Source organism: Mytilus edulis, chromosome 12 (genome assembly GCF_963676685.1).
Source record: "Mytilus edulis chromosome 12, xbMytEdul2.2, whole genome shotgun sequence".
Taxonomy (NCBI): domain Eukaryota; kingdom Metazoa; phylum Mollusca; class Bivalvia; order Mytilida; family Mytilidae; genus Mytilus; species Mytilus edulis.
In genome coordinates this window covers 15,161,256-15,189,255 of record NC_092355.1, presented here as the reverse complement: position 1 = coordinate 15,189,255, position 28,000 = coordinate 15,161,256, and the positions used below count along the sequence as shown (strand labels likewise).

General features: G+C 33.6%; 2 protein-coding genes across 2 annotated transcripts; both read left to right on the top strand.

Annotated features, from left to right (window-relative positions):
* The first annotated feature begins 15 nt into the window (after positions 1-15).
* Positions 16-27,927, top strand: LOC139497273 (uncharacterized). The gene is made up of 3 exons (XM_071285454.1): positions 16-97; positions 18,876-19,327; positions 25,209-27,927. The coding sequence occupies exons 2-3, from the start codon at positions 18,876-18,878 to the stop codon at positions 25,660-25,662; spliced, it is 906 nt and encodes a 301-aa protein (XP_071141555.1). The 5' UTR covers positions 16-97; the 3' UTR covers positions 25,663-27,927.
* Positions 26,958-27,743, top strand: LOC139497444 (uncharacterized). Its single transcript, XM_071285667.1, has one exon. It carries the CDS (start codon positions 26,958-26,960, stop codon positions 27,741-27,743), a length of 786 nt encoding a protein of 261 aa, XP_071141768.1.
* Positions 27,928-28,000: the final 73 nt, after the last annotated feature.

Sequence of the window (28,000 nt, the reverse complement as noted above, 5' to 3'; positions counted from 1 at the left end):
TTGTCCGGTACAACGGTAAATTCATTTGTTTTTTTTTGTGTGTGGATTAATTGCTTCACCACGTGCTTGCCAAATTTAAATGAATTAACCACGGAAGGTAGGTTAACATAAGAATCTTGTTCTCATGATGTATAAAGCATAATTTTCATATCTTATGTATTATCTAAAGTTATAGTATATAAATTTGGGGGGAAAGTACATTTGTACTTTCACTTTCAACACTCATTGAAAAAAATCAAACAATTTAAGTACAAGGAGTTCAGTAAAATACACATAATATTGCAATATTGACAATAATGCTGTCAAATATAAGAATATATCTTTTCTAGTATCCCTTTACCTTCAATATTAAGTAACAGTCTTTGTGTGAATCAGGCAATTTTGAAAAAAATCAAAACATGGCTGTAAAAAACCCACCTACCAAGCCATCCTATTTTTGAAGTAACACTCATCCTGAGTTAGAAATGGTAGGTCTTTAGTGTCTGCGTGTCTGGTAACTTGAGAAATCTTTAGATAAACTTTGGTTAGAATGATAGCAAATTACAGAGTTATCTCCCCTTAATTGTTAATTTCTAGTGCATTGTAACCAAATTTTATCTCCAATTACCAGAACAGGACAATGAAACAAATGGTATATTTTTGCATCATTATACATTTTGAACATAAAATTAATGTCAACCTGAGTGGGTTTTTGTTTGTCATGTTTTCACCACTGCCTGATTCCTAGAAAGACTAGCACTTAATATATTTTTTTTTGTAATAATACATGTAATAATCCTATTTTAAATTCTGACCTAAAAACATTTTATATTTTGATATTCTGTGTTGTATATTCTGAAAAATAATGTATTTTGTGTATAGCGAATACAATAACTGTAAGTAAAAAGTGTATTTCATAATAATGTTCATCATTAATTTTATATCCCCAGATTTTTTTCAGTGAGAATGTGTCTACCAATCTAAACTAATTCAAGTATCTTATATATTTCCCCCCAAAACTCATCTAAAAAGAGGCATGTTACAAAATAATGTTTATAGTCTTCTGTAACGTTAGTTTTTGTAACGGTTACAAAAAGTAGAGTTATGACTTATTTTCCATTGTTTTAATAAGACTTTGTTTAGAAGAATAAAGTGTAATAATTTCCATCTGCACATTTTCAGTTTATTATTTTTTAAGTAATTGTGAATAAATTTTTGCATATATTGAGCTTCAATTAGTATGCTTCACATTTTAATAAAATTTACTAACAACTTGGTTTTAATTGTGCTTTTCAAGCTTAATGTACTGTGTAGCAGTAAAATCTACGTTGACCTATCACTTCTTTATACTTCCTCGACTTAAACTTTGTGAACAACCATACAAGAGATTCTCAATCTCTCTGAATTGGTCAATTCTTAATGCGTATATAACATGTATACGGAAATAAGTTTATAATTTCTTTGGGTAATATTAGAATAAAATTTGAGGTTCATCCGGAATATTAATAAATAACCTACTTTTTATGACTAACCATGTATGTCAAAATTCATAATGCAATTAGAAATCAGTATATCATGTGTATATGTCGCGCGATATGTCGTTTTATGTGGGTGTTTATATTTTAATTTGCTGTCATGAATTGAGATTTTCTAAGTCGACAAACCAACATTTCCGACAGTGAAATATAATAAAGACGGTGGCAAATGACTTTGTACAGGCATTTTTTATATGATAAATGGTGAATTTAATCTGGTATTATTGCTAGCTAAACCTTTCACCTGTATAACAGTCTCATCAAACTCCATTATATTGACAACGATGCATGAATTTGAGTTTATTGATATCATGTAAAAAAAAAATACACTTAAATCAAGTTATAAATAAACAAGGAAGTACTTTACACGATCTGTGAAGCTATAAATAAGGTATGTATGTAATATAACCAAATTTTAAATGTCCCTTTGTTTCTAACAAAGATGTTAGTTCAAGTTCATATCAGAATGAATCACAATTCATTTGTCGACAATATTCGTTACTTTTTCTTGTAAAAATCTCATGTTGAGTTCCATTAACCTTACACTGTTATATGTCAACAGTTTATGATATTCAGTAGAATTGAAATAAGTGATTCCCACTTGCCTGCTTGTCTTACGGTTTACATACATGATATAAATATATATGTAGGTCACTTTGTATTGATTTGAATTGTATTTGAAGGATTTTAACACCAATTATGTTTGTGTTCTTCTTCTGGTAACACCCATATATCACAACCACTAAATTTATTAGTATGATAATCATTTTAATATATAACAAAAAGAGTAAAGTGCAATATCACAAAATAGAGCCGAGGGCTGGTTTATTAACAACAATTTAAAAAAAATTATCAGACACAAGTTACGAATCAGATCGAAATGTCATCATATATATTATTACTAGTATTTCAATAATCACAATCATTTGTTAATTAATCAATCTCTTTATGCATGATACAAAATATCAAATAGCATGGATGTAAAAATTAACGTGACCTATCGAGTAGAACCTGTCGTGCCGAATGATTTAACCGCAAAATCACACAAAACACTTAACCTAAAACGCCATCTATTGGCAGACCAAATTCCTTGATATTTTGATAATACTGAACTCCCTCTTATTTTGTTATATTTAAAAGAAATCTACCTGAAAATATGTGTTTAATTATAGCCAATTGTGTAAAGATGTAAATATCATTGAAAATACACCTATGTCGTGTAAATGCAGAAATTCCGAATACACTTATGACCCCATTTCCCATGTCATAACAGAAGACCTTAACATCGTTCGCGACCGAGAGTTAAAATCGTTCCTCGGTAAAGGACCTAAATATCGTCCCCCGTCAATTATTAATAGGAATGAGTGTCGTAATATCATCCACAACTCAATCCGTACAGCTACTGTTTGAAATGGGTAAAACGGTAAAAAGCTGACAAAAAATCTTTGGACTCTTTTGTAATTCAGTAATAAAGATAGTTGATATTTGAATACAACATTTCAATGAACATTTTACTGTTAACAACAACCAAAAAAAACATATTTCGCGAATCATAACATAAACTAAAAGAACTAGCCATGGAATTTGTTTTTGTCCCAGCTGATAAAGCTGCTAATAATATAATTATTGTTTGACCTAAATTTTATATAGAGGTTCTGCAAAAGGAAATCACGAATTCACCAACATTCCAACTGACTTCATTTTCCGAAAACGACATATGTAACAAACACAAACTTTTAGCCACTTCTTTACAAGCAGAACCAAATACAATGAAAGTCCCAACTATGTACTGGCTTCCGAAACTACACAAAAAACCTTACAAATATAGATTTATTTCATCTTCAAGCCATTGTTCCAGTACTGAATTGTCTGTTTTACTTACTAGTACACTTGGTACAATAAAAAAACCTGATAATAAATTGTTCAAATAAGGCCTTTGAAAATAGTGGAATTAATTACTTTTGGAGTGTCAAAAACTCGTAGGAAGTACTTGATAAATTGCATGCATATATTGGTGATTTTGAATCTTGTTAAAGTTTAGATTTTTCTACCCTATATTCCACTTTGCCTCATATTCTTATTAAGAAAAAAATCACATCCCTACTTAACTGGGCATTTAAAAAGTCAGAATGCGAGTATATATGTTCAAACTCTTTTAGGTCATTTTATAGTATCAATAAACAAAAGAACTTTGTCGATTGGACATGCTTTGATACTATATATGCGTTTGAATTTTAACTTGATAACATGTTTGTTCGCTTTGGAGATTCCGTATATCGTCAAGTTATTGGAATTCCAATGGGGACTAACTGTGCAACACTTATTGTGGACCTGTTTTTGTAATGTTATAAGTTTCAATTTATGACTAAAACATCGAAATAACATTTGATACAAAAATTTAACAATACTTTTAGATATTTGGATGATATATTGGGTCTAAATAATGACACATTCAGTATGTATACTAAAGAAATTTATCCTGTTGAACTTACTTTAAATAAAGCTAATACTAACAACGACCACTGCCCTTTCCTCGATCCTGATATCTATATCATTAACGGGAAGCTTAATACAAAAATTTATGATAAAAGAGATGATTTTTCATTTCCTATCATTAATTATCCATTTTTAGATGGTGACGTTCCCTTGTCACCATCTGATGGTGTTTATATATTTCAACTTGTACGATTCGTATGTGTATGTAACAACGTATTAGATTTTAGCGAGAGAAATTTATGTATTACTTAAAAATTATTACACCAGGGTTTTCGATCTCACAAACTGGTCAAAACATTTACTAAATTTTATAACCGGTATAAGGAAATAATTCGTAAATATAACTCAACATGCAGACATCTTATACGTTTAGGTATTTCGCATTCAATCTTTTATGGTAATATTCTTTACAAAGCACAACAATGTCAGTATTCACCTCAAAAGCTTACAAAACCTTTAAACAGACTTATTAAGAAGGGATATAATTACGATACTGTTGTCAGGTCATTAAAGATTGCTTATTTTAACTTTAATATTGATTCACTTATGGGGTCTTTGCATCAGAACTAAACATATTTTTTTTTAAACAGTTGTCGGCATGACACGGGTTATGTTCTTCTCATATATTTAATGATAGTATGATATTAAACCCCTAACGGGAGGAATTGTACCTGATATTCATATGATGAAGACATTATCTTTCTATCAGTTTAATTGAGGTCTGGAGCTGGCATGTCAGTTAACTAAATTAACAGGTAAAGTCTGCAATTCTTCCGGAGAGTGCCTGCAAAAATATATTTGTAAATGAAAAAGGAATCATTACTAATAAAAGCTATCTAAAATTATAACAATTAGCTAAGTACTATGCATCTAATTCTCACTGTAACATCCTCAAAATTCATAATAAAACCTAAACTCAAAAACTAACTGAAATTCAAATTCTAGTAAAGCTAGTGTCACAAATAGATTCTGGGTGTATCTGTGACTGGGAAATGTGTTGGCCTGGAACCACACACACACACACACACACACACACACACACACACACACACACACACAATAAACAGTACGACAAGTCTGCACGGACTCTAACTCTTGGACTAGCTCTTGTAACAAAAGACGACTCTGGTTAGCGCGATGTATAGTTAAATAAGTTCAGCATGGAATACAAATGTACATAGTTGGAACTGCTCAGTGTAATACTAAATCCAATCTGCCACATCAAAATAACAACATAGTTTACATAACAAACCAAAAATACTTGAATAGACTTGACAAATATTTCTCTAAATGAGTGAGAAAATTCAAAAAAGGGATTACAGAAAAATTAACACACAGATAATAATTAACAATAGAACATACAGACTTATTTATGGAATTAAAGTCTTGGCTTGTCAAATACGAATAATAGATCATTTTGAAGTAAAATGTCGCTATTTAAAAAAACAAATTAAAACATGAAATTAGATTAACTTAATCTTCTAAACTTGACTTAAATCTTGCACAATCAAAATATCAAAATCCCCAGTGAAATATTGCAAATATAACAAAATAATTGGTTTTACAAAATCTTTAACAAAATGTCCAAAAAGTATCAAAATCAATTTTTGTCCATTTTTCCACTGTGACACTAGTAACCTATACAAAGAGATCAAGAGAGATATATCATACATGCACACATCAAAATGATTATAATATATGCTCACATTAAAGTGATCTATAATACATGCTGACATTAAAGTGATCTAACTGGATGAAAATCCATCAGAATGCTAATTTGCGAAATGTCAAATCAACATTTGCAAATATGGCCTTTTTGGTCTTACCAGCTATATAAGCATGTTTGTAAGTAGAAAGATCTATAAAATTTGTCTCTTCCGAAATGAAACCATCACCATATGGAATAGGTTTTAGCCAAAAACCAGCAGAGAGCCAGTAAGGTAAAAATATCAACAGTTTAATGTTTACTGCCGGATATACATTAATTCGTGTGGGAACAAAGAAACAAGTGAAACAAACAACCCGTTGATCCCTCGCCAGTCCACCTCGAAAACCTCAACATCTGACGAATTCACATTCCAAAATATCGAATAAAAAAACTATCAATTTAAAATTGTCATCAGAGGCAAACTTATCAACTTCATGAGGTGCGCTAAGGTATTCACAAATCTGAAATTCAAATTCACAAATAGTCTATAGCAATCATGTTAATCAACAATCCAACTAAGATTATCTGCTCTCTTATTCTCAGTACGTAGACTCACTACCATGTCAAAATAAACATTGTGCAATGCAATTGCTAAAATTTCTAAAATTAAGTTTGCAATACTGATGCTGTGATATAATGATACCAGCAACATGATTGTCGGTAATCTTATGTATTCTTGCCAGCTAAAAGTTTATCAACGACAAAAAACATTTTGACTACTGTGAACTCCTTCATGTGGAATTTGAAGAATACTCAGATTATAACCACGCATCGTGAACAATATTACATGGGTTTTCTATGTACGCAATAGTCTGCCAAGAACTTCAGACTTAAAAAAATTTAACATTGGCTTCATGTGCATTTTAAGCCTAAAAAATAATTGTATCAAGACCGTCTACAGAGAAATGTATATAACTGTGCCATGAATGAACACTGTTTATATCATTAGACAAATGTGTTGTCATTAAATATCGAATATTGCCTATAACTCGAAAATAGATATAAGCTGGCCTACCAAAGAAGCTACCTTCCTCAAGAATAATATTTCGTTTTGACTAAACACAAAACCATGTATGAAATGAAATTTATTATTTCGTTTCTACGATTGTCAGGAATAGTAAAAAGACATTTGTCTTAGTGCCTAAAAATGTACGGTTTTTATTATGTGTCGACAAACTTTTCCGCCTTGTGTACAAAACCGCTACCTATTGTATTACATAATTCCTCATCGTCATTTGCACCAAGTCCATTGTTGCAGTACATAATAATCTGCTTCCTTCCCCTCTCCAAATTTTAATGAGTTGTCTAGTTATTTTAGTAATAATTACACCTTAAGTAAGAATCCTGGGTTTTGATTGGTTGATTGCCAGTATATTTTTCACCAATTGACTGTTATCAAATGAATATCGTTCATTTTGTAACGCCGCCGGGGTATTTGCCAAAAGGATATGCCTTTTTTATCCTCTCTGTCGTGATATTTGCCAAACAATACTCTATCCGACTAGACGCTTATAACGGCACGATCATCAATGCGCTTTTGAACATTACCATTCGGTGTAATTAAACAGATATAGCATGCTCTTGAGAGATGAATTTCCCTCGCCTTGCGGCTCGCGAAATTTAACATTCGTTCGACTGGTATTTGTCTAAATACCCTCCTTAACATTATATATCTGTTTAAAATATAACAAGCAGTAACACCGTTAAAGTCCCATTTAAATCATATAGATTTAGTATTAGGTGGACACATATAGACATGGTGTTATGGATAATGTGTGTCATACTTAAACGCATATGAATTGGTATTAAATGTAATGTTTTGCAATACGCATATCTTCAAACTTAACACTCAGCTTCCACAAATGTCTGTCATATTCTCTCTCAAATCTTATTTTAAACGTGTTCTGTTGTTTGACTGAACATGAACAGTTAAAGGATTCACAATAAAGGGAATATCTGACATCTCTACAGTCAAATCTATAGCTGATAACTCAGTAATAGCTGATTTAACAAAAGAGGTATTTTTTTTTAAAGCTTATAAATTATTGGACAAACAATAGATTGATATTGTATTTGAATATAAAGGTAAAATACAAGTATCTCATAGTATCTATGATAAATTTAGGCGTATCAATATCCATCTAAAATTGAATGTTTCTGCAAGTCTATCCTTAAAACAATAATATCAGATTGACCTAGTTGATATTCAAAATAATCATTGGTCAAATTATAATCAATACAAATATATATAATAGGTAAAATTTATAGATAATTTGAATACTTATTTTTCAAACATTCACTGTGGCAAGGTTGGGGTGGCTGATTTACTACTGTTGAAATACGGACTGCTGGACCTGGAGTGTGTGTAGGACCCACAAGAGAAGCAGTGTCCCTTTTTCTTTTTCTCTTCACCTGGGACTCCATCAGGTTAGCACCCTGCAGCTCATCCCTAAGTCCACCAATTCTCTCCGTCCCTCTATCATCACTAAATCACGAAATCAACCGACTGAAATTTTATGTATTTAATTTGTTGGGGAGGTGAACACTTAACAAGAAAAGATGTAACTACATAAAAAAACTACATTTTGAAAAACAAAATATTAAAAAACTATTATAATTGCAAATTGGTCTATCTTTCATTTATTCGTCAAATCGTAAAAGAACTTTACCTTTAGCGGACAAAATATGTGTCCAGTTGAATCTAGTGATGACATTATCTTGCGTTAACGATCGTTCTTAATAATAATAATAAAATTACAAATATTGTGACGCCGCCTCCCTGGTGCTAGAGTCGGCCACCAGAGAACACAGGGTCACAAAGGAAAAGAGCGTTTCTATAAAGTGTAAGGTTTGACGTCCACTGTTTACAGTCGGACCAAAAAACACGTTACAGAACGGGAAATCGTATACTTGTGTTTATATCATGTATTTTATAATTCTCATATAAGATATCTGATTAAAATAATGTTTAATAACTTATTAATATCAAAAATGATCCACGCCGGAGAGAATGGGTCTTGCAGGCTCCGTCACTGGTCTGGTCATGTCCCCGGTAAAAGTTGGTCTAACCTGAAACTACTATAACACAGAGATTGGTCACTACCGATTTATCGTGTAATGTGAGTCTCTACTTTTTCAGCTACGTTAATATAACGTAGTTTCGTATTTAACCGCAGTTTCGTATTTAACAGTAGCAGACGACATATATCACCACCTAATCACCGAGACTGCTAAATGTTTATATCAGTATCGGATATAATTTAAGATAAATTATAAAAAAAAAATAATTATATCTTTGTTAAAACTATTCATATATAGATATATTTTTTTAATCAGTTTATAGTTCGTTAATAAATTGTAATTATGCGGCGAAAATGCAAATGTGATTAATCTTATCCATCTTAAAGTTAGGTTCATTGTTTTGCTACAGGTCCGTTAATTGTATCTAATATACAAATATTTTACCTGTAAAGACAGGTAGTCTCAATAGCATGGGAGATGACTTTGTTTCACAGCTGGGTGCCCACAGGATACACGAGGCTCCGTTTATTGCAATAAACTTGTATACTTGTAAGGTATTTTTACAGCTGACTACGAGTACCCAAGTAACATGTTTATTGCAGTAAACCTTGTCAAATACCGTCGTTGCACTGGAGGTAGGATTCAGGAGGGTATTAATGGGGTTTTACAATAGTCAAAAACATGTAGAGAATGGAGAAAAATTGACCGTCAAATAAAAAATAGAGACTAGAAACTAATTCGGTGTTAAAATTTAAAGAATAGAGAATAATAACACAGAAATAATCAAATCAAATATTTTATTATAGTAAAAAAGAAACCCTACCAATAACCTCATTCCGATTATCCTACCGTAAATTTTATTTTTGAACCCATATTTGTTTCGGTTTCAACCCCTTTCTCTTTTGTCTTATTTTTTTATTTTCAGTTTGATAATTAGGTGGTGCGGTTTATTCCTGATCAAATATAGTCATTGCTTTCTATTAAAGATTCAGCTAATTAGGATGTCTTTCATAGTCAGTAATAAATGATAATTAAAAGATTTCCTTATTCAATCAATTAAGATCAAGATTTTGCAAACAATGTATTTTGCGGCAATTACAGTAGAAACACAAAATTTCATTATAAAAGTCAAATGAATAATTTCCTTGGGTAATAGATCAGAAAAGAGGTTACAATTTCACATAAGCTAAAGTGGACCCCTGCTGTTGTTTTAATCGTCAATCATGTGAAAGTATCAATCAGCGTGTGGCCAGTTTACACATAAGCCATACAAATTAAAACTATGAATAAATGTTCCCCAAAAATCGCCGTCATTTTTATTCTCAAATTCACAATGATTATTTTTTATCTTGGGATGAAAGTAATCTCAATTCTTGATCTTTAACGGAGTGATTATACTGGATCAGATATTGAATCTGACGATGACTACGTCTCTGCTGCACAGACTGCAAAAAATACAAAATAAGCAGCAACCGCAGGTGCTTGTCAATCGAAACATCAAGCTATATATCAATGACCCGAGTGTGACAATACTTAATGTTGAAGGCCGTACGGTGACCTATAGTTGTATATGTATGTGTCATTTTGGTCTCTTGTGGACAGTTGTCTCATTGGCAATTATACCACATCTTCTTTTTTTATATTATTCTTCCGTTTCTGGTTTCCTTGGCCATTTAAGAAAAAGAACAGACTAATCATGATGAAAGGTAAGTAATAAGACTCTCCTCAGAGACCAAACAACACAGAAGTAAACTAGAACAATGACCAAAACCCATACCATAGTGAACTATATAAATAGATGAAATAGTATATTTTTGTTTCAAAATCTTGTGTTTAATGGCAACATTTACAACGAAATGCTTAATATTAACAGGAATTGTCTAGAACAAAAACAACAATTTTGAATTAAAAATGAAATTTTTTTTTCAATTTGATCAATAAAAAGTATGGTGAAGAATTGTCAAATTTCAATTTCTAAGCTACATGAGAGCATCAGTGGCAAATATTTCTCGAATATGGGGTTCATTGGGTTTTTACAAAATCTTTATGAGATCTTATGACGTACATTATAATTTTTTGTACCCTAGTGATTGAAGTTGTATGAAGTATCTAAAACTCAATTTAATTTGTAATATCACATTGTTTTCGTTGACAATTTCCAAAAATTACCACGCCTCAACTGAAGAAGTATTTTTAGTGAAGTGTATTTCTTGGTGTACCAAATATGGTTATATACTGTAACGTGTACACAGGGTAAGCGTGTCTGTTTCTATTTTAGAATGAGTCCGTTACCAGTTTGATACTGGATCCAAAATTGCTCTATTTACAAAACATATAACAAATAATCTTTATTCAAATATTAACGTCAATGAACCAAAATATGTACAACTGCTCTTTGCAATCTTTAATAAACTATCTATAAACTATTCTACTTAAAGTATCTATATACAACTGGTACAAATTTGTACTCTTACAAATTTGTCCTTGGGTCAGGAACAAACTTGTCCTCCTGGTACAATGATGTACCTTACAAGTTTACACACTTGTCTTTGTTCCTCTGGTACAATTATGTACTTTACAAGGTGGTCACACAGACTCACACTTGTCCTATACGGTACAATACGGTTCCGCTTGTAAATATACAAATCCGTATTTATAACAGGCACCGACCTGTTCTTTATTACTCTTAGTAATAATATTTAAATATATACGAGCGAGCGATCTCGAATATCACCGTACCGTGGTCTTATGTCTCTGAAGACTTTATGACAATCGACCCTGAGCTAGGATTCTCTCCAGCTTATATACCCCAATGGTAGCCGTACCATTATTAAAGGAGGGGTGTTCTACCAAAGTGTCTCATTACTCGTATTGACAGTTTCCTTTGGAACACCCCTTCACGTTTGACTTGACCAAAAGTTTACCCGCGAAACATCTTACTCTTCTCTATGTTTTATTAAGGTATATATACAATGCATAACATAATGCTTCTACAGAACAGTTACTAATATAAACAATCTAGCCTTAGATACCAAATCATCACATAACCCACGCCTCAAAAACACATGCGTCCCGCATGTCTAAAACTAACTTTAAAACAGATAAAACATAGAAGTACTATATACACATTTTTGTTCATTTAAATATACTAAAACTATTTAACAATGTAATCTGCCATCCAAGCTGGTTTTCGCCTTGTACGGCGCCCTTCGTGACTACTTTCCTCACTTTCCTCAGTTTCTTCAACAGGCAACGTTGACTCATGAACAGCAATGTCTTGAACATAAGGAGTCTCTATAGGGTCGTTTTCAGCTGTATCATTTTCAGTGTCTAATGGAACAAAAATGGTATTATCTGATTCTGCCCTTAATGTCTGTTTGTTCTTTTTCTTAAGTCTGTCGACATGTATGACTTGTGGTTTCCCTCTGTATCCACAGTCAACTTTATATGTAAGGTCACCATATTTGTCGAGAATTTTGAAAGGACCTTTCCAGAAACTAGTAAATTTTGAAGACATCCCAGGTTTCTTAACTGGGAAATAAACGTACACCTCGTCATCTTTTCTGAAATCTTGGTATGACAATTTGAGGTCGTGATAGTGTTTCTGTCTTCGCATTTGCCCTTTAATTTTACCTCTGACAAAACTGTGGGAGTGTTCTAACTTCTCTTTAAGCTCCCAAGCCCATTTATGTGCAAGTATATCTTTAATAATCTCTTTTTGTAACATTTTGTCAAGGTTGTCATTTACTACCTTGTTCAAATGATAAGGTGTACGACGAGGTGGTTCTTTAAATGGCCTTGCGTTTCCCGTATTGATTGCGTGTTTTATGAGATTGATCCTTCCCAAATCAACATCAGAAGAAGCAAACAAGTTCTGATTTTCTATCAACAAAGATTTAACTTTTTGTTTGTCTTTCGAAGTCAATTCATCTGATGTCCTGTCTAACAGATCTTGTAAATCTGGTCTAAGTCCGTTATGTTTCTGTCCATTTGAACTAATATTACCATCTAGTACTTGGTCAACACCAGACATTTGGGCTATAGTTGTACCGGAATAGATTGTCTTAGGATCTAGTTCTGTGTTCATTAATCTAACAGGGACTTTTTCGCCTGACCTTACCAACGTTCTAGCAGTTAAAATGTAGTCTTTCCCTGCATGTTCATTTGCTTCTAACAAAGCATTGTCAGCAGGTAATTTCTGACCTTCTGCCAAGCAAACCGTGCCATTAATGACAATTTCTGACCTTGGCGGTATAACAACCGCTTCTGAAGCAACCACTCGGTAACAGCCTATTGATCCCTGAAAACACAAATCTACCTTAAAATCCCCAATACAAAAGTGCCCATTCTTAACATCAATTAAACAATTATGTCGTTTCATGAAGTCCAAACCAAGTATACCGTCAACTTGCAGATCCGTCACAACAGCTTCAGATTGCAACATATTTGGACCGAAATGCAGATTGAACCTGCCTTTTCCATGAAGCTCTAGCTTATTGCCACACACTGACCTAACAGTTGTCTTTACTTCACTTAGATATGATTTGTCTAATGGAGTCAACATATCGTATAACTTGGAAGATACCAATGTCAAAGTTGCTCCTGTATCAACCACAAACTTGGCTTCAATGTCTCCTACATTTAGTTTGACATACATACCAGCATCTTCAGATGCTGTTGTAACCGCACCTTCATTTGTCTTACGGTTATTTTGTTTCCTAGTTTTCATAATGTTTTTACAGACCCATCCCCCTTATTTCCATTATAATTGTTCTGATTTCTTCGGGGTAGGCGACAGTCCCTTGCTAAATGACCAAATTTGCCACAATTGTAACAACCCTTATTTGTCCTCTTACTTTGGGTATATCTAGTTTTAGCATAAGAAGACCCCATATTTGTACCACTAGTTTTTAATTTTGCCATTTCAGTCGTTAGAGTACTTAGACTTTTCTCCATTGTTTGCATCCATGATGCAATGTCTTTCGTTGGTGAGTCACTTTTTGTAATCTTTTCTTCCCTATCGAACTCGTCATCATTCATAGTCTGCCGTAAATAACCTCGTCCCTCTCTTACTTTATTTTCGGCTTTATTGTACGCCTCTAGTTCAACAGCAAGTCTTACGGCATCATTTAAACCTTTCGGTCGCGATTGTTTTATTCTGAGTCGCATTTCCGAATCAACGAGCGCGTCAATAAACTGCTCTTTTCCGAGAGTTTCACGTACGTCCAATGGGGCAGTAGGATATGCCAAGTTGGACAATCTCCGAATTGACTGGCCTAATTCGGGAAGTGATTCGCTGGCTTTTTGACGTCTTTCTTTAAACTGAACTCTATATAACTCAGTTTGACTAGAAGGCGCGAATCGCTCTTCAAGTGCGCTGACTAAATCGGTAAGGTTTTGTCTTTTCTCACTTGGTAAATCTCCAAGTACCGCTTGTGCCTGTCCCATTAACGATATCGCTAAGTATAACCCTTTTCGATTTTCCGACCAATTATTTACAAGTGCACACATTTCAAAATGGGACAAATAGTCTGTCCATGATGTGCTACCGTCATAGTGACATGGTTTAATTTTCACACCAGAATTATCTGTGTTACCAGTATGTCGGTACTTTGATTTGTCAGTTTCGTCTATTTCCCTAATGTAACTATTGTCTATGGGTAAAGGCAAAGTATCCCCTTCCCTCAAATCAATTTGGGAAAATTTTACAGTTTTGTACGTATTCGGGTTGTTGAATGTTGGTAAAACAACCTTTTCATTATCTTCATTTCTTGACAATGATGACCCTCTTGGTCCCAAACCCGAATCATTTCTTGATACAATATTATATTTTGGACGAACACCCTGATCTTTTGGTGTTGACGAAACAAAACTGTTTCTATAAGTTGTTCCTTCTTCCATATCATAAATTTGTTTTGTGTACTCGTCGATTGTATCATCAAAAGACATGTTTGTACTTTAATTTGCGATTTAACCATGCATACAATATAATAATGTCAACACAATGTCATAAATGTACAGTGTAATAAATGTCAATCAAAAACTTGCCTGTACCACTATCGATCGTTAATCCCTAAATGTAAATAATAATCGTAACTTAACCGTGGGAAATTTAAAACGTTAACAGGACAATTTTGATCTGTGCAAAAGTGAACAGTTTGGACAAAAACGATCTGACTGTGCAAAAGTGAACAGTAAATTCTCACAAGACAGTTTGGATATAAGTTTATAAGATGATCAAATTTGGATATATAATCTTTCACAATGGATTTAAAAATGAACTATTTGGATCCCACCGCTGCCACCAAATTATGTAACGTGTACACAGGGTAAGCGTGTCTGTTTCTATTTTAGAATGAGTCCGTTACCAGTTTGATACTGGATCCAAAATTGCTCTATTTACAAAACATATAACAAATAATCTTTATTCAAATATTAACGTCAATGAACCAAAATATGTACAACTGCTCTTTGCAATCTTTAATAAACTATCTATAAACTATTCTACTTAAAGTATCTATATACAACTGGTACAAATTTGTACTCTTACAAATTTGTCCTTGGGTCAGGAACAAACTTGTCCTCCTGGTACAATGATGTACCTTACAAGTTTACACACTTGTCTTTGTTCCTCTGGTACAATTATGTACTTTACAAGGTGGTCACACAGACTCACACTTGTCCTATACGGTACAATACGGTTCCGCTTGTAAATATACAAATCCGTATTTATAACAGGCACCGACCTGTTCTTTATTACTCTTAGTAATAATATTTAAATATATACGAGCGAGCGATCTCGAATATCACCGTACCGTGGTCTTATGTCTCTGAAGACTTTATGACAATCGACCCTGAGCTAGGATTCTCTCCAGCTTATATACCCCAATGGTAGCCGTACCATTATTAAAGGAGGGGTGTTCTACCAAAGTGTCTCATTACTCGTATAGTGCAGTTCCAGGTTTGATGACAAGATGTTCTATATGAAGAAAGCTTCCAGGTTGCATGACTAAATAATAAAAATATCATACAAATTATATGTGTGTAAACAACGAGATTTTTTCAACACGAGAAATATGGACCCTCTTTCGTTAACCCAAACAAGGAGCAATCTGCTTTTTCATGTTAAAATTCTGAGAAGCAAAAACATTGCAGAATGTATAAAGATGTAGCAAGGTCAGATCTAAACAAGAACATTAAATATGATAGTATATGATGATGTCACTCTTTCTGTCAATTTAAATTCCATTCACAACTGCTGTCAATGATGAATATTTCATGTACAGTCAACCTGATGATCCCGAAATGAAACATTTTACAATTTGTTTCAAGTTAGTTCTGATTGTGTTGTTTCACCTATGTCTCAAGTCAGGATACTGTATTTCAGTGGTTGGGTGTGGTTCATGTCTGTCATATCTGATTTTTTGTAAATTGCTTTGTTAATGTAGACTATTCGTTTTCTCTACTGAAATATACCAACATCTCTTCTTTTAATGGTATTAGTATTGCTTAAAGTGGCTTTCCCTTTAATATATCAAGATGTGTGTTACTTGTGTGTTTTTTAATTGACCTGTCATTCAGACTGACCATGTTTGTAAATTTCTGCAATCCAGTCTTAGAAATCATCGACATATAAATAAACATGTATATCAAAATACATAAATATTTATTTCTCCATATACTGAGACAAGCATAACAATATGACAATGAAATTCTAAAATAATAATTATTTTTTTCACTTTGTCCAGTACACTTCAACGTTCTTCCAAATCCAATGCATGATTTCTTTCTGGGATAAGCCTACAATAAAGAATATATTATCAATGAAAATGTATAGAACCTTTATCATTATCACAGAAGATGTGGTATGATTGCCAATGAGACAACTGTCCACAAGAGAACAAAAAGACACAGACATTAACAAATATAGGTCATCATACGGCCTTCAACAATGAGCAAAGCCTATACCGCAAAGTCAGCAATAAAAGGCTACGATAAGACAATGTAAAACAATTCAAATGAGAAACTAACAGCCTTATTTATTTAATAAAATGAAAGAAAAACAAATATGTACATGTAACACATAAACAAATTACAACCACTGAATTACAGGCTCATGACTTCGGACAGGCACATAGTTTTACATAAATAATGGCGGGGTTAAACATGTTAGGAGGATTCCGATTCTCCCCTAACCTGGGACAGTGGAATTATAACTCTGAGACTACTATAACACATTTTTATTTTACATTCAATTAAACTTACATATTTCATGGTTCTGTTCCCTTTTCCTATGCTCGATTTCTTTCTGGGAGGCATTCCTAATCCTACAACAAAGAATATAATATTAGAATAAAAAAAATAACCTTTATCAATTTTATTCAATATGAAATTCATTACAGTATTTATAAAAAATTATACTGATAAGCAGACCAATTGCATGTTCTTAAGGATATCATGCTTATAGTATTAAAAACAGACTCTCTATGCAGACATGGCTTCAAACATTCATGGCATAAAATTATTTTTCGAACAAGTAAAGACTGCTTTTATTTTATCAACAGAACCAAATATAAGTCTGAATTTCTTAAACTAACAATATAAATGAACTTATCATTCGATAGCAGACCTCATGTTGTTTATGCACCTTGTCACTCGAGCTTGTCACGTATGATTCTTAATTATGCATCGGAAATGACACGATTACGAAAAATGGAATTTCATAAAATTACAAATTTTACATAACTACAAAGGATTATTACTAAGGGTTGTACTTAAATATCAGGGAAACAGATTGTTCATCTGAAATATAAGTGATGATCGAGTTTCTCATTGACCCAGTCCCATACACTGGTAAAAATTCGAGATTACCTTCCGATTTAGTCAGTAAATTCAAGTATATAACTGCACTTTTTTCTATTTAAAGTGATTATAAGCAAACAATAATGATTATTTCAAATGTTATATTCACACTTACCGTAATATAAACCTCTTTAAACATCCCCATTCGCTAATTAATTAATTTTTTTTCAGCAGTCAAAGATGGCGGATTTTTCCATCTTGTCAAACTCATCAAATCACGTGACTTGGATGTTATCGATGACACAAAAATAATCACGATTTGATTGGTCAGTACAGGAAGTGACCAATCTCTGTGTTATAGTGTTATAGTAGTCTCAGGTCTAACTTGAACATAGACACACACAACTAGTAGATGTATATTATTCAACAGTCAAGTAACAAAGTCTAAAAAAATCTCAATTAAAGGATAATAACACCCTTCTACATTATAGAACTAAGAAGACAACAACTTACTATAACACATTAAATGACATATTAATCATGTCAAACCCGCCAAGATAACTCTTAATGTGCACCTTCAATAGCACCGTCACCGGCACTAGAACTGTCACCGTCACCGGAAACCGTATTTAGCACCGTCACCGGTGACAGTATTTGACACCGTCACCCGTACTAAGCACCGTCATCGTCATTCGTATTTAGCACCGTCACCAGCACCCGTATTTAGCACCGTCACCGGCACAGACAATATTAAATTAAAACAAAGTTAGCTTTCAACGATTGTCTGTATTTCTCAGACATATTCCAGCGTCAATTAAAGTTTGTCACTTCACATTCTTTGTCAACCCAACACTCTGTCGTTTCTGTTGTTGTTTTTGTACTTATACTTTCAAATGGCCAATGGCAAAGCTTGTTACATATTGTTTACCACTCGGAAATAATGAAACACACAAGGACAATTCCCGTAATGTTGATATTGTTTGTAAAAATGGATTAATCTTCAACAATAAAGATAGATTTTGACTATAAATTTATTGGTGGATCATTATAACAGTTTCATTTGAGATTATAGATCATTATAGTATAATAAGGTATCTATCGCGAGAATACGGAATAAGTACGTGAAATAAAACTTCTAAACAAACTAACATCCACAAATCTGTCGTATCATGGAAACAACAGCCAAAATAACAGATTACAAGTTTTACATTACTTGCAAAATAAGACATCTCACTAACATCTATCGTTTATCCTCGAAATTATTCAGACATAGGTTTACTACAACAAGGGGGGAATGCCAGCATTACAACTATATTTCTTTTCAAATATTTTAGATGGCACAGGTATTAGCAGTTCCAGGAGATGTTAGACATGGATTTTCTTATATAAGCCAATTCAACCACGACTTCGGTCGAATTACTGGGATAGCAGCTACAATAAAGGGAAATATTTTGTTATGTGACCATGATAAAAAGAATCTGATATTAGTTGATCCTCTTGGAAATTATTTAAAGAAGCTGGACTTAGACAGTGAACCATTTGATGTAGCTATAACGAGTCAAAATATAGGCTATATAACACTACCCAACTCCAGGTCGGTCCTACAAATTGACCCTGACAGAATGATTGTACTTTTAAAAGCAACTAGCAACGAACTTAGCACTACTGTGTTGTGTGTTTCAGCAGTCCCAAATAGTGGAAGGGATTATTCAGACAATGTTCCTTGTTTCTTTGGCGTTAATAAACATGGTTTGATGTATGCCGTGCCTGTCAATTACGAGGAGATGTAAGTTTTTGTCTACATACATTTATTAGTATACATGTAGAACAGTAACCGATGGTACATGAAACAAATGTCATATTTGAGAACTTCCAATCTTATATCTTAGCAATTACTTATATTTTTTTTAAAAGATCCATGATACCATGGGGTTATGTTTATAGGTTACCAGAATAAAGTATAAATTCGATTACCAAACTTGATGCACTCAAAGTCAATCTAGAACTAAAAGGTGTATACACCCTATTCTTTTTATGTTAACTTCGTAAGCAGTCATTCTAAGTTTTATGTAAATTTGAAAACACAAATGTCCAGAACTAAAATGATGATGTAAAATATCGAAGGTCTGTATCGAAAATCATTTACATTGCATGTTTCACTGGTTAACATTTAGGAAATATACAAAGAACCAAAACGCAATGGAGTAGGTCTTTCTGGACTTATTTTACAAGGATCTGTAACCATGATAAAAAAAAATGGAATTTTACCTTATAAATGATTTGATTCGATCGTCAGAGATGGGTCTTATGTAGAAGAATAAGAAGACTGGTATTTCCTGACTTTAAACCAGCATTTTGACTGTGAAAATCTGGTAGAATTAACATTCTAGCGGGGTAGGCATGCTTTCAATACTGTGGGAATGAAATATTTAATCATTTACCGAAAAAAGCCACTTTATCAATTGGTTTTGAATGGTTTTGGTTTTTGGGATACGATTGCTTTCAAGCAATCTGTAGACTTTTACCGTTGACTCAGGGCTCATTCCCTCACGTCAACAGTTTTATTCTAAACATTCAGCAACATCTCAGATTCTTATGATTGTCTTGCTTTAAAAGGTAAAAACAAGCAAAAGGATTGAAAACAAACAACTTTCTTGTAATGTTCTTCTCTTAACCTTTATGTTTCATATTTCCCTTGACTTATATGCGTGTTTTCAAAAACACGGAATATCAGAATTAAGCAGTATTTATATTAAGTGTTTTTATAAATTTAGAAACACGTCAGATGGAAATCCCCAGTTCTCTGAATTCCGATAATTCTATTTCTGTCATATTAGAACTGAAGTTGAGTTTTTCTATATTTTTTCGTTATGAAACTGATACTGTACTCTCATAAAGAAATGGAGACCCATTCATCATATCATTTAATAAACGTACTTGTTCCAAATCGCAGGTCGCGGGTTTGTTTATGTATTAATGCGCATGCGTATAGTTTTCTTGATTTCAATGGGTATCAGATTAAGTGGTTGTTCTGGGTTCCCTGCTTAATAATTAATTTGAAACTCATGTCTGCCTGCTATTTAGGGTTTGATATTGTTGTTGCATAATTTAAAATCATATGCATCATTTAAATTAAAATCAAGGTAGTTTTACCTATAACACCCCTTCAGCCGAAATGGAGTCTTCCATATTATCGTTTCGAGTTGTCTCCCTTCCGGGAGTATTTTCCGTCAAAATCGAAATACAATACGACTTGTCAAGGAAAATTAACTCGTTAGATGTCGATAAACGTCGTATTATATTAAGATCGAACTCAATTTAAACAGAGGAGTGTGTACGGAAAGGAGTCATGCCCACTGACCCAAAGGAAATTAATATTTAAAGAGTTAGAAATGGGGTTCCTTCTAGAATTGACGGTGATAAGATACGAAGTGAAATACCTTCTCTCACTCTCAGTCTGAGCTCTCAGTGACTGCTGTGGAAAGTAAACTTGGAATTGATAGTACACAAATAAAACACATTAAGTACATTGCTCATATATACATGTATAAGGGATTGGCGATTTTTAAAGTTGAGTGACTATTCAGATTATTACATTTGCATGTGCAGTTGAATTAGTTGTGACTGAAATAATACACCTAATCGCTATTTATACCATTCCGGATAAGTTCTAAAATTACACAACTTTTTCATTCAGTTGAAGCTATCTGGGACCCTGTTTAAACAATTCACCATGCACGATACTTTTTAATGCTACATGTTTAAATTACCGTAAATATTTCAAACAAAATATTTTTTTACTTCAATTTTAATTTCGAAAAAAGTGGATCATACTCTTTTAAAGTCTCTTGATGATCGCTTTCTAAAGTTTTTCCTCCCTCAGCTCTCTACTGAAAAACCTCTATTTGCGGCCGCTGGACCCAAACAGGAAGTTGTATAAATGACTCTTTTTCCCGGAATTGGAATTAATAGCGATAAGATGTATACTATCCAGCTATACCAGGACTTGCGGTCATACAACTTTCGAGTCAGATGTTTGTACTCGTACTCGAAAATCAACCAATGAAATTACTTAATTTCTTGTTTCGAGTATGTTTTTGGTGCTCCAAGCACTGATCAAAGTTTAATGCTTTCAAGGCCAGGGGTTGGAGTCATAAAACTTTGCTCAGTGCTCGGTGCACAAAAATTATGCTCGAAACATGAAATCCAGCATTTTGATTGGTTGATTCTTGCTTGAGTCTGAGTACAAAAATCGTGCTCGAAAGTTTTATGACCGCAAGGCCAGAGCTGCCAAAAATGCGTGAGACTCGCGCATGTTCATGCTTTTTTGCAGCAGTATCCTCGGATCTATTTTTTTTCCTCTTTGATCTTTTCAATTTTGGCCAAATCTCACGAATTTGCTTTATGAAAAGTTGGCAGAACTGCTATACATGTGTCAATGAAAACTATATGGCAATCGTATCCCTCAGAGCATTCTGTTCTTTGATTCTATTTTCTTGTTTAAAATATAAACATTTAGCTGTTACATTTTGCTGGTTTATCATTTAAAGGTTACGGATCTGACTCAAGATTATTGAGCAATAGTTTTTTTTTCTACATTCGAATTTAAAAATGAATTTCAATGCTTGAATTAATAAAATGTAACTTGTAAAACATAATCTTTTGAATTTTAAAAACAAAATCTAAACAAACAACTGCCTCTGCTGGTGGACTATTAGTCCCCGAGGGTATCACCAGCCCAGTAGCCAGTACTTCGGTACTGGCATGAAAATACGAATTGTTTGTGTTATTTAAATTTACTGTTACGACATATTAGAAATTATTATAAATTAAGGAATGTATCTCCCTCATGCAAAGCTCTGATTCCTTTCACGGATTTGGCTATACTTTTTGGACCTTTTGGATTATAGCTCTACATCATTTATATAAGCTTTGGGTTTCAAATATTTTGGCCACGAGCATCACTGAAGAGACATGTATTGTCGAAATGCGCATCTGGTGCAAGCAAATTGGTACCGTTAATTTTATTACTACCACTGGGTCGATGCCTCTGCTGGTTGACTATTAGTCCCCGAGGGTATCACCAGCCCAGTAGCCAGTACTTCGGTACTGGCATGAAAATACGGATTTTTTGTGTTATTTAAATTTACTGTTACGAAATATTAGAAATTATTATAAATTAAGGAGTGTATCTCCCTCATGCAAAGCTCTGATTCCTTTCACGGATTTGGCTATACTTTTTGGACCTTTTGGATTATAGCTCTACATCATTTATATAAGCTTTGGGTTTCAAATATTTTGGCCACGAGCATCACTGAAGAGACATGTATTGTCGAAATGCGCATCTGGTGCAAGCAAATTGGTACCGTTAATTTTATTACTACCACTGGGTCGATGCCTCTGCTGGTGGACTATTAGTCCCCGAGGGTATCACTAGCCCAGTAGCCAGTACTTCGGTACTGGCATGAAAATACGGATTTTTTGTGTTATTTAAATTTACTGTTACGAAATATTAGAAATTATTATAAATTAAGGAATGTATCTCCCTCATGCAAAGCTCTGATTCCTTTCACGGATTTGGCTATACTTTTTGGACCTTTTGGATTATAGCTCTACATCATGTATATAAGCTTTGGGTTTCAAATATTTTGGCCACGAGCATCACTGAAGAGACGTGTATTGTCGAAATGCGCATCTGGTGCAAGCAAATTGGTACCGTTAATTTTATTGTTACAAATGTCTCTTATCGCTACCCAGTATATTAGTTTATCAGCAACATATAAAAAGGAACTGTAATGATAAAAATCGACTCATCTGATCTGAAGACAGCACAAAAGTCACACAGTACCTTTCTAAACTAAAACATGTTCAAATCCAAATACATCAAGTCGTGCTATGATAATACAGTACAAATCAACAAAATATAGGTAAGATGTTATTAATAGTCTAAAAAATGCCTCACTTATAAAATAAAACTATAAGAATGACAGAACTTGTTGAAATCTGAATATCAATGATTATAGTTCTGTTTCTGTATTTTGTTGAAACCAGTTCCGCAGGGCGCAGCTTTATACGACTGCAGAGGTCGAACCCTCAACAGTTGGGGCAAGTATGGACACAACATTCAAAGTCTGAATTTGGATTGTGATTTAATTGTTAACACAGCAAAGGTTTCTGACACAGAATGAATGTGGTCTAATGAACTTAAAAATTATGGCATTGAATATAAATCTCCTAAAAAACTAAAAAAAAACATTAGAAGAAATATTCTTTTTAATTCTGAAATCTGTAATGAGAAAAATTTTACCCCACCCCTCCCAATTTTTTCACCTCTCCCAATCCCTTATTTCAAAAATAACTATTCATCTAAATACATCATAAAATATTAAAATATAAATTAACTTACGGTCATGGTTAAAATTAATAGTAATTAGCAGTAACTTGTAAAAATAAATTTACAGCTACAGTGTACACATCTTAAGACAATTATCACTTCCTTTAACATAATTTGCAAGCAGTATAAGGGAGATAATCAAGTAATCAAACATATATATAAATATATATTACAGTATTCTTTAAATTTTAGTTGGAATGGAATAACCTCCCTTACACTGCTTTTAAAGTGTCTAAATTGTCCTTTAACCAGAAAAAACCTTGTTTCCCCCTTTTGCTTGCCCGTAATTGCTTAATAATTTGATCCATTTACCCCTATAATCACCCCTTTGAAGTATTGAAACCTGTGGTATAATTTCAAGGAAATTTATACACTTAAACACAAGTTATTGACTGAAAGCTACAAAAATTGCTTATCTTGGCCCCTTTTTTGGCCCTCACTTTTTCAAACCCCTCTTTGAGGAAGAATCTTAAAACTCAATTCCAGCCTTTCCTGTAGTAGGAAACCTTGTAGTATAATTTCAGAGAGATCCATACACGTAAACACAAGTTATTGTCTGTAAACTAGAAAAATTATTCTTTCTGGACATTTTTTTGGCTCCTTATTCCTAAATGTTTAGGAATATTAACCCCTAACTGACACCACGCTTTCCCTTCATTATATGTAACCTTGTGGTACAATGTTCGAGAGATCCATACAGTTAAACATAAGTTATTGTCCCGAAACTTCACAAATGCTTGTTTTGGCTCCTGTTTGGCCCTTTATTATTGGACTGTTTACCCCATAACCCTTAAAAACGATCCCAACCTTCTACTGTATGGTATGGACATTGTGATACAATTTCAGAGTAATTGAAATACTTATACACAACAAATTGTCCTTAAACTCGATAAATGTATGTTTTGTTTAATCCCGACCTTCCTTTTGTGGTTATAAACATTGTGTTTTGTTGATTTATATTTACTTATACAAAAGTGCTTGTCCCGAAACCATCCGTATTCGGACGACGCTGACGACGACGACGACAACAACGTGATACCAATATACGACTGCAAACATGTTTGCGGTCGTATACACAAAAAAAACTTTATTGGATCAATACACACCATGGAGTAGAGTTTCATAGACACAGCAAAAACTACCCAACACAGTATTTTAATCTATCAAAGAATTAAGTAATTGTATTAAGCAATGTTTTTGTCATGATATCCTACACTGTTTTTTAGTTATATATTAACAAATGTAGTGTTTACACGATTTTTTTTTATTCCAGAAACCTGACAGACATATATAAAAATGGAAACATTATTAGTTCACGTGTTGTCAAGTTCCATACAGTTGATGAAAATTCTTGCTTATTTTGTACAGGCGGTCAAAACTATATCTCGTATAACGTAAGTTGGACCGGTCCTAAAAAGGTTTATGATATTGCCACTATAGACACACCTACTGACATATGCTCTGACGACAACGGTCACATCTACATCAGTGGACAGGGATCGAATAACATACACAGATTGGTGTTTGAATCAAAAACCACTACGACAGAAGATAGGTGGGGATTTCTAGAAAATATACAGGAACAGGATTATAAAGTACTAGACATACCATTGAATTCACAACATGGAATCAAGGAACCGGTCGCCTTGTGCTTCAACAAAGACTATAGTAAACTGTATATTGTCAACGAATGGGGGAAATCAGTTTTGATCTTTGATGTTATTTGATGATTGAACACAAATACACTTGTTATGTTCAATATAAAACTATTTTAAAATTGAGCTGCGTCGAATTTAAATCGACCTTATTTAGGTGGATGTATACATGTTTAATGTGCGTATTGTTATGCGTTTACTTTTCTACATTGGCTAGAGGTATAGGGGTAGGGTTGAGATCTCAGAAACATGTTTAACCCCGCCGCATTTTTGCGCCTGTCCCAAGTCAGGAGCCTCTGGCCTTTGTTAGTCTTGTATTATTTTAGTTTCAGTTTCTTGTGTACAATTTTAAAATAAGTATGGCGTTCATTATCACTGAACTACATGTAGTATATATTTGTTTAGGGGCCAGCTGAAGGACGCCTCCGGTTGCGGGAATTTCTCGCTACTTTGAAGACCTGTTGGTGACCTTCTGCTGTTGTTTTTTCTATGGTCGGATTGTTGTCTCTTTGACACATTCCCCATTTCCCTTCTCAATTTTATGAACATATTTAGGACTTTCTTTGTTTCGGAACATTCGAATACGAAATAAAAGATGAGTCTGTTTTGTTGATTATCGTATAACACATCAATTGTCAAGTGGAAAACACTTTTAAAAGAGAAATTTTTTCAACCGAAACTAGATGTCTTGACATGTATTTGCATAAGGTCTTAGCTTATACGGGTTATTCGTTGAATGTGTTTTGCTTTACTAATCGAAGCAAAAATCATGTATGTGATACAAAGAAAGTAGTTTGATGAATATACAGCAATACATCAATGCGCATGTGTGAAAAAAAGCCGGAAATGTCGACTTTTCTTTCTCTCTTGAAAATTTATTTTAAAATGGAATAAGATGGACTAAAACGGAATTCAACATGAACAATTTAAGTGATTTATGTGAAAGGAACTGTTAAATTTCTATATGAGTCCAAAAAAGAAAGCCAAAAATCCAAAGAAAAGGATAAACACGAGTGGTCAAAATGTAAGTGGTGAGAAACGAAATAAAAAGACACTGAAATCAACTCACACGTCGAATGAAAACAAAAACAATGCAAGTCAAAATAAAACCGATAGTAATGTAATTAAAGAGGCGAATATGGACACGTTTAACGTTCCAGCTTATGATTCCCCAATGATCCAACAAAACAGATCACAATTTCAACAGTATGCGGTATCAGAGCATCCGATTCAAAATCCAAATTTCACTCAACTTTCGCTAACACTTCCAGCTGCCGGGTTTTACACAAGCACCCCACACAACTTACAACCTATGATGAATCCTAATATAGATGCAAATAATAAACTTGATATGCTTACCCAACAAAATGTCGATGATGGATGAACTGTCAAAAAAATTAACTTCGTTTGATAAAACTGTCCAAACCTTAGTGAAAACCGTCAAAAATGTAACCAAAAGAGTCGATGAGGTCGAAAAGTGCATGAACTTTGTAAACGAAAAATTCGAACATAATAACAATACCACTAATAACACAATCTTCCGACTACAACAAGATCTAGATGACTTATATGATCGGCACATAGATCTCCAAACAAGATCAATGCGGGAGAACCTGATCTTCACCGGAATACCGCTTCAGGATAAAGACGAACAAACAGAACAAACGGAAAAAATCATTGAAAACTTTATGGTCGAACAACTCAAACTAAACAGACCCGCGGAATACGAACGTGCTCATCGTTTTGGGAAGGAATATATTGAGAGAAATAGAGATGGCTCAGTTAAATTTGCAACAAAGCCAATTGTCTGTAGATTCAGAAACTTTAAAGAACGCGAGACTGTTCGAAAAGCTGCAAGAGAGTTGAGGGATACTGGATTCGGCATTAGTGAGCAGTTCCCAAAAGAAATTAATGACAGACGAAAAACGCTATGGCCATTCTTCCAAGAAGCACGGAGACAGGGCAAAAAGGCATTCTTTAGGAGGGATCGCCTCTTCGTAGATGGAGTCGATTTTTTTCCACCAGAGAAAACAGATCATCAAAACCCTGAAGCGACAAGACAACAACCGAGACGGAACTACGATGATGAAGGCGCTCGCCCCAAATTAATCCAAGGAAAAAACAACGGGAGACGTTCCAAAAAAGGACATTAGGACAACCCTGGAGGCAAAGAAGATACAGTACGAAGTGACCAGTCAACCGATACATGTGACTTTCACCCTTGTGAATTGCATTTAACTGTAAATAAAACTGACAATAGTATTAACCTGTTATGTTTAAACGTATGTGGTATTAAAAATAGATTACTTCACCCTGAATTTAAATCCCTATTGTGTAATCATGATATTATCTGTCTTACTGAAACCAGAGACATGTATATGTCTCTGCTGAAACTAAACTAGATGATTGC

Excerpts from the sequence above, each read along its gene's own strand:
- LOC139497273 (XM_071285454.1), top strand. The coding sequence starts at position 18,876 with ATGGCACAGGTATTAGCAGTTCCAGGAGATGTTAGACATGGATTTTCT. Across the intron at positions 19,328-25,208 it reads CCTGTCAATTACGAGGAGAT|AAACCTGACAGACATATATA; the intron begins GTAAGTTTTTGT and ends TTTTTATTCCAG.
- LOC139497444 (XM_071285667.1), top strand. The coding sequence starts at position 26,958 with ATGTCGATGATGGATGAACTGTCAAAAAAATTAACTTCGTTTGATAAA.